The 17,180-nt window shown below is 34.7% G+C and overlaps 1 protein-coding gene across 2 annotated transcripts in view; it reads right to left on the reverse strand.

Moving 5' to 3' along the window:
* Positions 1-4,824: 4,824 nt before the first annotated feature.
* Positions 4,825-17,180, reverse strand: part of LOC131078624 (threonine dehydratase 1 biosynthetic, chloroplastic) — a 60,044-nt gene continuing 47,688 nt past the window's right edge. For both annotated transcript variants that reach the window (XM_058016372.2, XM_058016371.2), the window contains exons 8-9: positions 5,456-5,590; positions 4,825-5,288 (exon numbers count right to left, since the gene is read on the reverse strand). In XM_058016372.2, the coding sequence (XP_057872355.1) occupies positions 5,139-5,288; positions 5,456-5,590 (285 nt within the window). In that variant the 3' untranslated portion in view covers positions 4,825-5,138. The remainder of the gene's footprint in view (positions 5,289-5,455; positions 5,591-17,180) is intronic.

The following is a 17,180-nucleotide window of genomic DNA, read 5'->3' on the forward strand; positions in this document are numbered from 1 at the left end:
GTGGTGGGTTTTAAAACCCACTTGACATGAATGGTCAACTTGGAAAATCCATAGGTTTCTTATGTTGTGATCTAGTATACAAGACTTTTTAAGACCTTTGATGGAAATAGTATATGAATGTGGCAATTTTGGACTTTTCTAGATTGTGATGACTTGGACAAAAAGGGATGATGTTTTTAAATTTTTTAATTTGATACTTGGTTGATAGGTGGTGATGTTTGATGGGACCAAAATGGTCAACGAAAACTCTAGATCTTATGAAGGTAGGGACAGATATTGCATGATGTGTTATATATGAACTATATTAATGAGCTCAAGCAACATAGCGATTTGAATATATCAACTCAAGAGTAGCCAAAGCTACTAAGATTATTTATCCACAAATGATGTTGGGCTAATTTGACCACCTACATAGGGTAGGCAAACTTCCAAGCAAATGCAGTGGACAGAATGGCCCGCCCCATACCATGCATCCCACCATCCCCATATGGTGACCTCTGCGAAAAGGACGGATCCCCATGCCATTATTTCCTTCAATCTTACAAGAACTATGCCCAAATTTGCTTCCCCACTCCCATGACATTTTTTCATTTTTTTACTGAGTCTGTGGGGGTGGAGGAAAGTTTTTTTTTTAAATGTATGAATATATTTTTAAATTGAAATAATTTATTTTAATATTTATTTATTATTTATTTGTTTTTTTTTTATATTTGTAAAATAATAAATTAATAATTAATAATGTATTTAAAGTTTTTTATTTATTATATTTTTCCTATTTTTTAAGTTATATTTGTAAAATAATAAATATAATAAATGTATATTTAATAACTTATTATTTTAATATTTAAGTTATATTTGTTTTAATATTTTTTCTATTTTAATTTATTAATTTGTTTGAAATAATAAGTTATAATAAATTAATAATTAATAATGTATTTAAAGTTTTTAAATAAAATCTATTATTTTAATATTTAATCTATATTTATTTTAATTTTTTTCTATTTTTTATTTATTAATATGTTTGAAATAATGCTATAATTAAATTAATAATTAATAATGTATTTAAATTTTTTAAATAAAATCAAAAATAAAAGAAAATACATAAAAACTTAAATTCAAACTATATCATTTTTGTTCAAATTTGCTAAATAAATAATAAAAGTAGAATAATAATAAAAATAATAAGTAAATAGTTAATTATATATCTAATTTTTTTAAATAATAAACTATATGTTTAAATTTGTTTGAAATAATAAGTTATAATAAATTAATAATTAATAATGTATTTAAAGTTTTTAAGTAAAATCTATTATTTTAATATTTAATCTATATTTATTTTAATTTTTTTCTATTTTTTATTTATTAATTTGTTTGAAATAATGTTATAATTAAATTAATAATTAATAATGTATTTAAATTTTTTAAATAAAATCAAACATAAAAGAAAATACATAAAAACTTAAATTCAAACTATAGCATTTTTGTTCAAATTTGCTAAATAAATAATAAAAGTAGAATAATAATAAAAATAATAAGTTAATAGTTAATTATATATCTAATTTTTTTAAATAATAAACTATATGTTTAAATTTGTTTGAAATAATAAGTTATAATAAATTAATAATTAATAATGTATTTAAAGTTTTTAAGTAAAATCTATTATTTTAATATTTAATCTATATTTATTTTAATTTTTTTCTATTTTTTATTTATTAATTTGTTTGAAATAATGTTATAATTAAATTAATAATTAATAATGTATTTAAATTTTTTAAATAAAATCAAACATAAAAGAAAATACATAAAAACTTAAATTCAAACTATAGCATTTTTGTTCCAATTTGCTAAATAAATAATAAAAGTAGAATAATAATAAATATAATAAGTTAATAGTTAATTATATATCTAATTTTTTTAAATAATAAACTATATGTTTAAATTTGTTTGAAATAATAAGTTATAATAAATTAATAATTAATAATGTATTTAAAGTTTTTAAATAAAATCAAACATAAAAGAAAACACATAAAAACTTAAATTCAAATTATAGCATTTTTGTTCAAATTTGCTAAATAAGTAATAAAAGTAGAATAATAATAAATTAATAGTTAATTATATATCTATTTTTTAAAAATAATAAGCTATATGTTTAAATTTGTTTTAAATAATAAGTTATAATAAATTAATAATTAATAATGTATTTAGAGTTTCTATTTATTATATTTTATCTATTTTTTAAGTTATATTTGTAAAATAATAAATATAATAAATTAATAGTTAATTATATATCTAGTTTTTTTAAATTAAAATAATTTATTTTAATAATTTTTATAATTTTTTATTTATTAATTTGTTTGAAATAATAACTTATAATAAATTAATAATTAATAATGTATTTAAAGTTTTTAAATAAAATCAAACATAAAAGAAAACACATAAAAACTTAAATTCAAACTATAACATTTTTGTTCAAATTTTAATAAAAGTAGAATGCATTAATAAATAAATATATAATTAAATATAAATTTATTATAATTATTATTTTACAAATATAACTTAAAAAATAGAAAAAATAAAAAATTATAAATAAATATTAAAATAAATGATTTCAATTTAAAATATAATCATACATTTGAAAAAAAAAACTTTCCTCTACCCCCACGGACTTGGTCAAAAAAAGACTTAGTAAAAAAAAGAGAGTCAAAACAAATGAAAAATGTCACGAGAGTGGGGGAAGGGCACAGTTCCCGTAGGATTGAAGGAAATAACGCACAGGGATCCGTCCTTTTCACAGAAGTCACCGTACGGGTGATGGTGGGATGCATGGCATGGGGCGGGCCATTCTGTCCGCTGCATAGCCATTGCCAAAAGATACAAGATCTTGATGACACTTTGTGAATATCTTGATTGTTTTGGATGATATTGTTGATACTAAGTGCCGGTTTGTTTAATGGAAGATATTATCGTCCAAGTATAATCTAAAGAAAAAGGAAAACTGTACTAAGTCCAATTTGGTGTGATGTGATGATGATGGATGGAAAGCTTTTGCTAAAAGATGGTGGGTAGATGAAGTGGGTCTCAAGTCTGTTTCATGTGTAACAGAATCTCAAGAATATTTTGACAGGCATAGACGGAACAATAACAATCAAAAGCACACAATGACAAAGGTCAAAAGCACAAGAACGGAGCACAGAAAGTGCAGTGGTTAGTGACAATAGTGTCGTATTATAGTCAATAACGTAGAATTATAATCAAAAGTGTGGGATGATGATCAGAATCGCGGGTTTGCGACAGATTTGCAAATTTGATGATGTATCAATCAATGATTCAAAAAAGTAGGTCAAAACCCTAAGTGGGCTGTTTTAGAATGTCTCAAAAGGTATTGGGAAGTGTCTCAACAAGGTAGATGAGTGATTTTGTATAATTTTCTAGGCAAAACACTAAGTCGATGTTTCGATTACAATATAGTCTCAATAGCACAATTCTTAATTTCAGATGCACAACAGTACGTAGCAACAACACAACCCTACAAAGCATAAGCACAATAAAGGAGGTCAAAATTGGAGTTGCACAAAGCAAAAGCACAACAATTTGGTTTAGAAGCGTAGGGAAATGTCTCAAACGATTTGCAAATATTCAAAAGCACAATGTTCTCTATCAAATGTGAATTTCTGCAAGTTTCAGTCAATCTCTCCTTTGGCAAGAGATCATATAAGAAAACACAACGACCGTTTGATAATTTTTAAGGTAAAAGGGGTTAAATGGCTTCATTGGTATTTCACGATAAAGACACTCCAAGCACATTAACAACCTAAATTATTCATATGAATATATCTCCAATTATATAAGGCCACCCCATAAAATACCGTAAGATTGTGCACGCACGTTCCACTCTCAAGATACGGTAGCTAAGGGTTCAATGGCTCAGAGGCTCACGTTTCCCCTTACTTTGGAGGCTTATAAGTATTTAGCCCAAAAGATTTCCACCTTACTTGGGGAAGGTACATGTTGGGTAACTTTGGGCATGATACTTTACCTTGCAATCCCAAAGCAAGTCTCCTTACTAAAATTAGAAAAAAGAAAGATTATATATATATATATATATCCTTAGGCTTCCACGTAGCAAAGGGGAGCATACACAACTAGCACACCTTTTAATAAGAACTAGCACACCTTTTAATAAGAACAAATGCGTGAAGAAAAAGGTGCTTTTGATCCCCAAGCATGAGTTCACTAGACACAGCATATAAAGTTCAGTACCCTTAAAAGAAATTGAAGTTTGAGCTAATCTAGAAATCAAAGCAACATAAAATCCTGCAGTGAGTAGTTTCAATGCTTTGTCTTCCCCCAAGGAACGCCAAGCTACACAAATCAAGTTAATTGTTAGCTAAGATAAAGCGATTGAATTCTAAAACCAGAGATCAATAGCACAGAAGCCATGTTTGACTGTGAGGTCAAAAAGAGAATTGTTCAAATCCCTGTTACTAGACTGTGTGCCTACGAGACAAATAGGTGATCTGATTTTAATTAATAAAGATAATGTTTGTTGTTATGGCTCCCGTTAGAGTAGGGCCCAATAATGGTTGCATGTTCTTGTCATATCTGATTGATCTAGTGGCTGCAAGTGATTGTGTGTGTGGCTGTGAGGAATAGGCTGCCCTTCAGTGGGTGCCCTCTCCTTGACTGCACCACCAATGCAAAAAACCATCAACTGAACTTATATAATATGAAGTAACAACTCTTTCCCACACGCCCAGAATTTGTAGAGTATATTATGCCTTTAAAACAATTATCAAAGCACAAACTACAGTTGAAAATATGAAGTGGATAGGAAAAATGAGTCCTCAATTAAGATGAATATTTTGATCCCCCAAAGCACCTGTTATAAGACGATATACAAGATGTAATATTTCTCATGAACACTGGAAGATTTAAAGATTGTGTTCACCACAATGGTTTCGTTATCCTGAACCTTTATCTATGCACCTATTTAATCTGTCATTTAACTCATACACCACTTAAATAATGTTTCCTTTGACATTTGAAACATGGATCGGCGAGCAACAATGGGTCAATTTGTAAGATTTTTCTTGTCTGGTTTGGAGATGTCTAATAATCTTTATTATAATGGAGGCCATTTAGGCTAGCTTAGTGAGCAGCAGTTTTAAGGCTTCATTGTGTCTTTCATCCTCATATTCATATCCAAGACTACAAGCTCGGGCTGAAAATTCTTGTGTGTCTTCAGCTGGAACTTGCATACCAACCAATACATTTGCACCCATCTCACCCTGCACAGACAATAAACCGTGTGAATTTTAGATAAGATTGAACAACTTTAGACTCACATAAATATTGAAAACCTGCGGACTACATTTTGATATGCATGTCCAGTGTTTTACAGGATTCGTGCCTTTAAATTAAAATTTAAAGCTCATGTGGAACACATTTTATTCACCTGAGCGCGGTAGTGGAATAGGCTTATATTCCAACGTGGACTAAATGTGTCTAAAAACTTCATCAATGCACCAGGCCTTTCAGGAAAGACAAATCTGCAAATAAGTTCATTTTCCACAGCTGCACGACCTCCCATCTGCACAATAATTCATCAACAATTGTCAATATGTTAAAAAAACGTATGAAAACCTGTCATTGCAAGGCACATTATAGAATGAAAACATAGTCGTTGAATGCAATGTCCCAAGTTTGACAAACATTGACAAAAAACTTCTGCCACCTGTGAACATCAAATAAAGCATTTAAAAAGACAAAAAACAACACATGCATTGTACCCAATATGACATGATCACCTAGATTGGAAGTAACTATGTAGTATTTACTCAAGGATTTAATATTCTTTATAGATGATGATATGACATTAAAATGCCTAACAGCACATACCAACACTTTACATCTTAAAATTCGGTATAACATTTGACAATTAGTCAGTTTTATGATAGTTTTGGAACATCTACTCATTTCCTCTAGTTGGAACACTGAACGGAGTTCTTAGTTGGCATTTGTTACTGAGATCTCTTAATAATAACAAATATTTTGATCATCACTTGGGTATCATCTCAATTGTTTCTTACATTTTATTTCAAAATTAAGAATAATAATTCCTAATATTTGGCAGGAAAAAAGAGTTCATTTTTCTGATTGCAATTGTTTTGGGAAGACCAAGTAATCCATTTTTGCCATCTTTCCATTTTGTTCTCTAATCAATCTTTTTGGAGGCTCCTTGCCAAATTGATAAGATTGAAAGCTGGTCACTTTGTGTCTGCCTCAGTGCTCTATTAGGGATATGCAAGACCTAGAGCTTATTTGGAAAGGAAAGGCACAAATACAAGAGCCAATGAACTTAAAGTACAAAATCAAGCGCCAAGGCAGAAAATTAGCAGGGCATTCTTAGACTCCATACAGAAGCCTAAAACATTCATCAGATCTATACAAATAATGCGCTAATAGCATGCGTAAGTGTCACAATTCGAATGAAGACGCCAGATTTACAGGCAATTGAAAACCCAGAGGGTGTTTACCTCACTAATTAAAGGAACTCTAGAGATCACAGGAAAGAAACACTAGTTTCCTCCAAAATTTACACAATAATGCCATATAAATATATAAGCTGCTGCAATATAATCAATTTACACAATAATGCCATACCCATCATAACCATTGCTGTTCATGATTCAGCATTGTGCTGCACGCCCCACTCACCCCCCATTCTCAACAATTGCTCATAGAACATTTACCTCCATATGCAAATTGCTCGACATTGTTACATACTCCCTTGGGTCATCATCCTTCCACAATTGGACACATAGTCATAATGCTGTCGTTACTAAGCAGCTCTCCATTTCTCATTCTTGAGGAGTGACACAAGAATTTAGAACAACATATAGAATTTACTTTTTCCTTGTCAGAATAGAATATTAGATTGCCTCCAATACTTGCAGTATTTCATAATTCATACAGCCATGCACAGAATTTAATGTTCTACCAATGAACACAACTTCATTCCAAATTTCCAACTACAATAAGAACCCCATATCTAACCACTGGGTTTTTTTCACGTCTCAAATAGTTGTAATAAGCACTGCTATAAACTTCCTGACCATTCTTACAAACACTGAAATCAACATACAAAGTCAGAATAAGAAAATTGTTTGACAATATTACTGAGAAGGGAAAAGTGACAATTTTGGCAAGATATCTGTAGGGATATTACACCTAAGGACTACTATAAAAAGTTTGATTTAGATTTCAAATACAATGACTAAAAATTTAAAAAAGTTCTCACCGTTTACATTTAAATTTTTAGGTTTAAAAAGCAATTTTGAGCCATGTGGGTTTCATCTATTCAATATTGCATTATTTAATTATAATATGTAATATTCAATGACTATTTGTTGATGTGTTTTTTATGCACATGCGAACACAGAATAAAATACCAAGGTATCTTATCCTCTCTTGAACAAAGTTTCCCGACTGCTGAAGATCTCACCGAAGGATCAATCGGAGTAACTCCAAGGTTCTGATATGTAGGATCTCTACTTGTGGATAAGCTCTTGCGGTATGATGTGATTTTGCTGGAATCACAAGGGGACTTACATTTGACTACCTGAGCATCTGATTTGCTTTGGATATCACTGGAACATGAGATTTTGTTGGTCCTTGATTTTTTTTAAAAAGGGAAAAGGATAAAGGTTGGAGAAGGATCTAATTCTAACACTAAGAATGTAGGAGCAATGGATGACCTTTGATGAAACTTTAACTAAGTCTTGCTTTGACATGCTAGGATCATCTCCACAAGGTTAGTGCGATCTTCTAAGGAAAGTTTTATGATGTTCAAATCACCGCTACAAGCATAGACACTGTCAGGTTGATGCATATCAATGAAGAAGCGATAATTGAAGTTAAGCTTAAGCTGAATGATTCCAGTTGACTACGCAAGGCAAGTTTGCAATCAACAAACCGCTAGTAGTATGGATATACAAATTTCACCATTGATCATACAAATTTCTTCCATTCATCTAATAACATAAAATTAAATTTCAGAAGTATAGAGACCATGCAAATTGTAGAATCAACACATAGAATTCACCATTCCTTCAATGAAGTTTACGTGTCTTTTGCAACAATCTCTTGGCAACAATCTTTGTCTTCTCTTTCTACTCTACTCTAAAATGCTATCTACTATTGAGCTACTAATTATTGACTATCTCTCTAACTATTTCCTATTCTCTGCCTATTATCTATTAACCTTTACAAATGAGGAGCCAGGGCTTTATATAGAGAGCCCTTTACAAATTGATGGCTCTGATTGACTTAGAATCAATGGCTAAGATTACAAGATAGAAACCCTAATTAGGGTTTGTTATAACAAACTTCCCTAGCCAATGAGAAAATTACATTCAATATTTGAGAACCAATAGGAAACAGGGGTAGGTGCCTCAAAGTTTGTGTCATCCCCAATAAATGAGGTACATTGAATCTGGACATGCTGAGGTGGACCAATCCGACTGGAGGAGCTGTGACTGGGATGCCACCTTGTCTGACGTTTGTGTCTTGGTTGATCCTCCTTTGTCCTTGATGTGATGAATGATATATCTCCTTGATTCCCATGTGCTTGATGAGGCTTCCTTATTGTCAAGTCTTCTTTCTCTAGTAGCATACCTCGCCTTGAAGTGTTGGTAAGGTCATTCTTCTTTGTCATCATATGGATCCTTAGTGTGGCGAAGTGAAGGTTTTGGAGATGGCTGGCAACTTCTTGAACACCTGTAGTTTTCCAACGTTTCAAAACACCTTGAGTCCACCTTTATGCCTTTGGAATGTCCTTGATGATGATGGGTTGGAATAGGTCGTCCTTGTCCTGGCCTAGTCTCCTCCCATCTGCAAAACAAACCAAAAGACGATCAAGTACACATGATATGTTTATCCTGTTCATAGCATTTCTTACCTTAAATTATTAACAAGAAGGCATCGAGATAGAATTTGCCTTAGAATCCTTCCCAGGGACAGGCCCTATAAGAATTTTGCTCAGGACCCTTTGGAAGGGTCAGGAGCGAAATTTGCTATTTTGCTCAATTTAGACCTCATCTCCTTGCCTTGAACTTCTCTTGACCTTTGAATCGCTTTCTCCTGAAGACATCATTGATTTGACCTCCAAAAAGACCAAAAAAGAGGATTTCGCTTTGGACCCTTTGGAAGGGTCAAGAGTGAAATTCTTGATTAGGCTCAAATTCTATCATTTTTCTACTCCAAAATGCCCCCTAAGACAATCACACGCTAGCCTTCTCCCCATCTAGGCTTAGGAATCCATACCTTGACCTTCATCATGAGAAAATTAGGTGAAATTGAGAATTTCGCTCTGGACCCTTTGGAAGGGTCAAGAGCGAAATTCTTGACTTGCTTGTTTTCCTTCACCAAGGTCTATCCTTTTCACTCTCTATACTTGGACTCTCATCTTTGGATCCCTCTCCCATGCATGCAACACTTACTTGACCCTCAAAATGGCCAGAAAGGAGAATTTCGCTAAAAATCATGGCCAGGGATAGGACCTATTTAGGATTTCGCTCTGGACCCTTTGGAAGGGTCAGGAGCGAAATTCTTGATTAAGCTCAAAATCTTGATCATTGGTGGCCACAATCAATTCAAAGGCATGCCTAGGGGTCCTTCCAAGCTCAATCTACCTTGATCCACACTTAGCTTGACACAAAAATAGAAGGAAAAGAGGGTTTTTGGGAATTTCGCTCTGGACCCTTTGGAAGGGTCAGGAGCGAAATTCTAGTTTTGAGCCCATTTATTCATTCTGTCAACTCCAAACCACCTCAAAAGGCAAGGACACGTTACTCCACACCTATCTATGCCATAAAAATCAAGGATTTGACCATCTCCAAGGGAAAATAGGTGTCCTTCAAGAATTTCGCTTTGAACCCTTTGGAAGGGTCGAGAGTGAAATTCTAGTTTTAGCTCAATTCCTTCACATTTGGTGATCATAAGCAACTCAAAACCATGCCTAAGGACCTCTTCAATCTTGATCCACACTTGGCTAAACACAAAATTGAGAGGAAAAGATAGATTTTAGGAATTTCGCTCTGGACCCTTTGGAAGGGTCAAGAGCGAAATTCTAGTTTTAGGCCAAAATCCTTCACTTCTTCACATTCTATCACTTCAAAAGGCAAAGACATGTCATTTCCCTTCCAAATACGTCCAAGGAACAAGGTTGGTAGTCTAAACAAGGAGGCAAATGAGGCTTATGAAGAATTTCGCTCTGGACCCTTTGGAAGGGTCAGAAGCGAAATTCACAATCTTGGACAAGATCCTCACTTCTCAACACTTTCAATCACTTCCTAAGGCAAGAACATATCAACCTACCCCCACCATGCCCAAAGAACAAGACTTTCAGTGCAAACAAGGAAGAAAAAGGTGTCTTCTAAGAATTTCGCTCTGGACCCTTTGGAAGGGTCAGGAGCGAAATTCACATTCTTGATTGATTTCTCACCTCTTTCATCCAATCCATCTTCAAAATTGATCAAACTCACCCTCCTCTCGCCATATTCAAGTCCACTTGCCATCCACTTGGCTCAAAAATCTTCATTTTCAATGCCTTAGGCCAAAATTGAGGGTCAAATGAGGATTTCGCTCTGGACCCTTTGGAAGGGTCAGGAGCAAAATTCTCATTTTGAGCTAATTTCTTACTTCCTTTCTCCTTTTCATGCCTTGGACACACTTTGTTAGGCTTCCTTCCATCATGACCATGCAAATTTGCTCTTTAAGCTGACACATAGCTCAAGATTTTGTGAAAAATAGGGTTTTATATGAATTTCGCTCTGGACCCTTTGGAAGGGTCAGGAGCAAACTTCCTCCTTGGGCTCAAATCCTGACTTCATTTTCATATTTCTTCACTCCAAATAAGTGTTTTGCCTTCACAAATGCCCGAGAATGAGCTAGTTCATGACTTTGGGCAATGTAGAGTGTCTTATAGAGGAATTCGCTTTGGACCCTTTGGAAGGGTTAGGAGCGAAATTCCTATTTTAGGCTCAATTCACCTTCAAACTGACTTGACTTTGTCTTAGACTTGATCCTAGATCCATTTCCTTCCATATCCTTGCAAATTTGCTCAACCATTCAATGATTTAGGTGAAGAATTTAGGTCCTTTGTGAAATTTCGCTTTGGACCCTTTGGAAGGGTCAAGAGCGAAATTTGACATTTTAGCCTCTCTGTTAGGATTCATTTATGGAATATAACATTTGAGTATAAGTGACATTTCCTTATATCTTTCTTCTTTCTTATACTTTAATATTCCATATATACTGTCAGGATGTTTGAGAGTGGTTTCGGACCTCCAGGAGTTATAATGCAAAATCTAGTTTTTGGAGGATTCTTCAATTTTCCAGACTTAGTCAAATTTCAGGATCAGGATGACATTCCAGACAGCCAAATTTTAGGACATTTGAAGATCGAGATGAGATTTCAGACTTCATCACTCACCAATTTGACCTAACTCAAACCTTCAAAGATGATATTCACTCACCAAGCTTCATTGACCTCCTCAAACTCAAACAAGACCCAATTAGCAACAAGAGCAAAACTTTGTCCTAAGGAAGACTTTCAAAGATGACCCTAACCTGGAGCATCCACTGACTCACCTTTAGCTAAAACAAAGCCTGCTATCTTAGTGATCCCTCTGGCAACACTCAGCATGCAAAGGCTAATAGACAAAACCCTAAAAGACCTAGAAACAAACCCTAGAAAGCAAAAAAAAGTAGGGGTCCCCATTTGCAATGGGGAGATGTGTGAATACGTCACAACACTATTACAGCTCAACTTTCATCTCTTTGAGACATCTAAATGACTCTAAAAGTAAATTTCAACATTTTTAAATAATAGAATCTAACCATCATTAGTTATGTCCCCAAAAAAAGGTATATATAACTCTAATTCACTACCACCAAAATGATTATCACTGATTTCAAAATTTCTTCAAGACAAACTTTTAAGGGGAGAAGACCTTAAATATAAAGAACACATACATATGCAAACATTATACCCAACATTCTTGAATGTTATCCATTATTTTGTCTTTCATGCATTGCATCAATATAGCATTTAGACTTTTAAATGCATTTTGCCTATATTTTTTCCACTAAAGTTTTTTTAATTCTAAGTACTTACTAGGTTATTAATGATATTTCTATTCTCTCAATTTTACTAAGGTTCATATTCATTTTTATGAAAAGAAAATGGCTTTCGCAAATAGGAGAATCGGTGGCAAACCTAGAAATATTTGTTGGAAACATGAGACCAAGGGTCCAACTAAAGGAGTGGTTATTTGTAACTTTTGCACTAACGATATGAGAGGAGGCATAAATCACCTCAAATAGCACCTCCCAAAGGTCCCTTGCTGAGATATAATGCCATATATAGAAGTTAGTCCAAAGGTTGAGAAGAAGATGAAAGCGCTCCCTTATAGTATTTAAGCATAGGAAAGCAAAGAAAAAATTGAAAGCTAAAGCAATGGCAGCCTGTTGTGACCATTTCACACATCGCCCCATTGCAAATGGGGTGCTTTTTTTTGCTTTTTAGGGTTTGTTTTTTGGTCTTTTAGGGTTTTGTTAGTTAGCCTTTGCATTTTGAGTGTTGTCGGGGAGATCAATAGGATAGCAGGTCCTGAAAATTTGGCTAAGTCTGAAAGTCCTGATCCTGAAATTTGGCTAAGTCTGGAATGTCCTGATCCTGAAATTTGACTAAGTCTGGAAACTGAAAAACCTCAAAAAACTAGATTTTGCAATATAACTCCTGGAGGTCTGAAACCACTCTCAAACATCCTGAAAGTATATATGGAATATAACTTAAAGTGTTATACTTAAATGTTATATTCCATTAAAATTGTCCTGATAGAGAGTTCGAAAAGTCAAAATTCACTCCTGACCTTCACTGAGGATCCAGAACGAAAAACGTTCCTGTCCCTCTCCAAGGGTCCAAGGCGAATCGCTCATGTCCCTCACCAAGGGTCCAGAGCGAAAAAGCTTAGTGGAGTCATTCCTGACCTTGTTTGGACAAATTGGGACATCAAAGGCATGATGGAGGACAAAATGAACGTGATAGAGCATCCAGACTTGATTAAGGACGATGAAATGATGGAGTATTTGTCTAGAAAGGTAAATTCGCTCCTGTCCCTCACCAAGGGACCACAGCGATTTTATTCATATACACATTTTTAGACCTTGTTTGGACTCGAACTTTTATTCATGGCGTGTAAAGAGATGATATTTTCCTCCGCGAAGGAAATTTGAAGTGAAAAGTAAAAAGATTTGGCCCTAAGAGAAAAAATCGCTCCTGTCCCTCACTGAAGGACCGGAGCTTGAATTCCAATTTCGCATTATCCTTGCAAGATTTAAGTGGTTTCGCGATTTGAGGAGGTCAAGGGAAGTATGTTTTGCCCGTTGAATATAACTTAAGTACGCCACAATGAAGAAAATTGGCCCTAGAAGCAAAATCGCTCCTGTCCCTCTGCCAGGGACCAGGGCGAGTTTTAATGATAGCTCCCGTCCGTCTCCCAGGGACCAGAGCGATTTCCTCCTAAAACAAAGTTCCCACCAAGTTAAAGCAAGTTTCATGTCAAAGATAAGTGAAGGGGAGCATAATGAATCTGTTGAAGACAAATTTGAAGGTTGGCAAAGCGCAAATGAGCTTACAAATGAAAGTTCGCTCCTGTCCTTCAGTCAAGGACCAGGGCGAAATCTTGGTTATTTAGCCTTCCCCTTCGAATTTTAATAAATCCAGGCCAAGGTACAAGGGGGCAATGATGTTTAGAGCGCTTCGAAGAAGAACAAAGTTGCAAGGACCGCGAAAAGTGATGGGAATGGTCAAGTTCGCTCCTGTCCCTCTCCAAGGGACCAGAGCGAAACGTCTAAGTATGCTTAATTTTGAGGTGCCACTTCCATTTCAAATGTTCAAAAAGGAGTAAGGAACACTATTTTACACTTTGAAGGCAATTGGAAGTTCATCCGATCAAATGTTTATGCCAAAGACTAAAGTTCGCTCCTGTCCTTCAGTCAAGGACCAGGGCGATATTCATAAAATCAATCATTTTCTTCCAAAGATCACATCAAAGCAAAGTTACACAAGGTTGAAAATGTCATTTGAAAGGTGATGAACAAGGAGTTAAGGTTAAAAGATGACAAATTTGAGCTAGAATGTCAAGTTCGCTCCTGTCCCTCACCAAGGGACCAGGGCGATATTCACTCAAATATCAAATTTGCTTTGTAAAGGACAAGTAAGTATGCGTGGAATGAAAGAATAAAGTTGTTACTTGCCTTGTGATATAAATTAGTGATTAAGGAGGCAAAGACCAAGGAGCAAAATGCTAGATCGCTCCTGTCCCTCTCCCAGGGACCAGAGCGATGTGGTTTGTACCCCTTACATCTCCCATGTTTTGGCGCTAACATCATTTTCAAATTATTTCAAATGCTAAATTTCGATAAAATGGGCATTTAATAAGTGCGCACAAGACATTTAATTAATTAATTTTGTCTTTTAAATCGAAACTATTAAATACGAAGGCATTAAATTAATTAATTATTATTTTAAATAAATAAATTGGGGCGCTTGGGTTTTATTTTCCATATTTTAAAAAAAGTCGGCTTTGATTTTTATTTAAAAATTGTTTTTATTTTGCCTTATTTCCAAAAGTCGGCCCAGGGGAGATTGAAGAGGTAAGCGCCTATATAGTGGAGGTGTGTTTAGCGATTCTAATCCATCATTCATCCACTCACACAAGTGCGATTTGGAGAAGAGCAACAAGGTGCGAAATCTGGTCTAAGGAGGAGCGAATTTAGTTGAAGACTAAAGAGGGAGCGAATTTTCCTCAAAGCGTTGAAGGCTAGAGGTGGTGAAGTTGATAAAAGAAGCACATTTTGAGGACTTCGATCCACATTTTGCCTAGCAAACTTGCTTACTTTTGCATCTTTTCTTAGATTTAGTTCTCAAGTGGAGGTATGGCGAGATTCTCCTAGTCTCAATTTTGAATTTTCAATTTTCAATTTCAAGTGGCTTAGCTAAATTTAGGAAATGATAATTCAAAGATTTATCATGAGGTTTCCTAATTTAAAACTTAAATCCTTTTTCTAGTCTATATTTCCACGTTGCAAAACATGTTACTAATTTTGAAATGTTCTGTAGGTATCAAGATGGCGACTCCCAAACTCGAAGGATCTACAAGTCGGAAAGCTCTCATCAAGGACGATCAAGCAAGGACATGGACGATCAAGCGAGGACAAGGACGACCTTCTTCGATCCAGCCTAGCATCGACAAGGACGGCCTTCTTTGGACTAACGTCATCAAGGGAGACCTCTTCCAATCCAGCATTCCAAGGCGAGGTACATCATCATCCTGCAAATCAAGGACACAAGAAGTTAGAACAAGGGTTCGTTGAGGAAGCAAATAGTTCCAGATGAATTAATTAAAGCTAGCTTCTCAACAACATTAAGTTGAATATCTACCAAGTTACAAGTGTCAGACAAGGTGGCATCCCAGTCATCGCTCATCCAGTCAGTGTGGTCCACCTCAGCATTTCCAGATTCAATGTACCTAACTCATGGAAGGTGGCACAAACTCCAATGTACCTACCCCGGCTATCCATTGGTCGATTTTTCCAGAGAGGACATGTGTCCAAGCAATGCAATTTTATTATTGGTCGAGCATTAAATGTTATGTAATGGTTGTAACAAACCCTAATTAGGGTTTTCATTGTAAAATCTTGGCCATTGATCTCGAATTGATCTAAGCCATCGAATTGTATTGGGGGCACTATATAAGCCCTGGCATTTCATTTTGTAAAGAATAGTTAGAGTTAGAGTATAGTTAGAAGCAGTTGGAAGTATTAGAATAGCAATTAGAGTAGAGTAGAGAGAGAAGGCAAAGATTGTTGCCAAGATGTTGTAAAAGACTTGTAACTTCATTGAAGAAATGGTGAAATTTATGGGTCGATTCGACAATTTGCATGGTCTTTATACTTCTCATGTTTGATTTTATGATTAGATGAGTGGAAGAAATGTGCTTGATTGATGGTGAAATTCGTATATCCATACTACTAGCAGTTTGTTGATTGCAGACTTGCCTTGCGTAGTCAACTGGAATCATTCAGCCTAAGCTTAACTTCAATTGTCGCTTCTTCATCGATATGCATCAACCTGATGGTGTCTATGCCTGCAGTGATGATTTGAACATCATAAAGCTTTCCTTCGAAGATCGCACTAACCTTGTGGAGATGTTCCTATGATGTCAAAACAAGACTTAGTTAGAATTTCATCAAAGATCATTCATTGCTCTTACATTCTTAGTGTTAGGATTAGATCCTTTCCTCGCCCTCATCTTTTTTCCTTTTTTCAAATCTAAGCTAGTAAGAGCCTGTGTTCCAGCAATATTCAAAGCAAATCAGAAGTTCAGGCATCAAATGTAAGTCCCCTTGTGATTCCAGCAAATCACATCATACCACAAAGAGCTTATCCACACGTAGAGACCCTACATAAAAGAACATTGGAGTCACCCTGATTGATCCTTTTTGCGACATCTTCAGCAATCAGAGACTTTATTCAAGAGAGGATAAGGTACCCTTGGGTATTTTATTCTGTGTATGATTGTGTACAAAATACACGTCAACACAGCCCCAACCCCAGTTTTTAGTTTTACAAGGTTAAAGGGAGATATAGGGGATTCTTCTTCTTCCATTGGAACATGGATACAAGGATTGGGCAGTGTGAGCAGCAATAGTTCTAACCTTTTAATTTCTGATAAAATTCATAATGTGCAACCTTTGCTGGAAGGTACTACATGGAATAGGGAATCGCAATAAGAGGCTAAGTTGGCATGTATGAAAATTTGATATTATAAGAATATTCCATTTAATATTGATTTGAGTCCTTATATTGACCATGGAAATTAAGGGGTTCAAGGCACCAAGTCATCATGATTTGAGTGCCCTACTATTGCAAGAAGAGGCCCAAAACACATCAACTAGGAAAAGAAAAGACCGCACCATTTTATCTGACAAGTGGATAGATGATAGGAATAAGATACTCATCATCCTTTTAGTGGCTTCAAGGGGAGTGTTACTCTTTAAAAAGACAATCGATGCATCCAGTGAAATAAATGTTGTAGATACCTTGCAACTTG

Source organism: Cryptomeria japonica, chromosome 3, assembly GCF_030272615.1.
Source record: "Cryptomeria japonica chromosome 3, Sugi_1.0, whole genome shotgun sequence".
Lineage (NCBI taxonomy): Eukaryota > Viridiplantae > Streptophyta > Pinopsida > Cupressales > Cupressaceae > Cryptomeria > Cryptomeria japonica.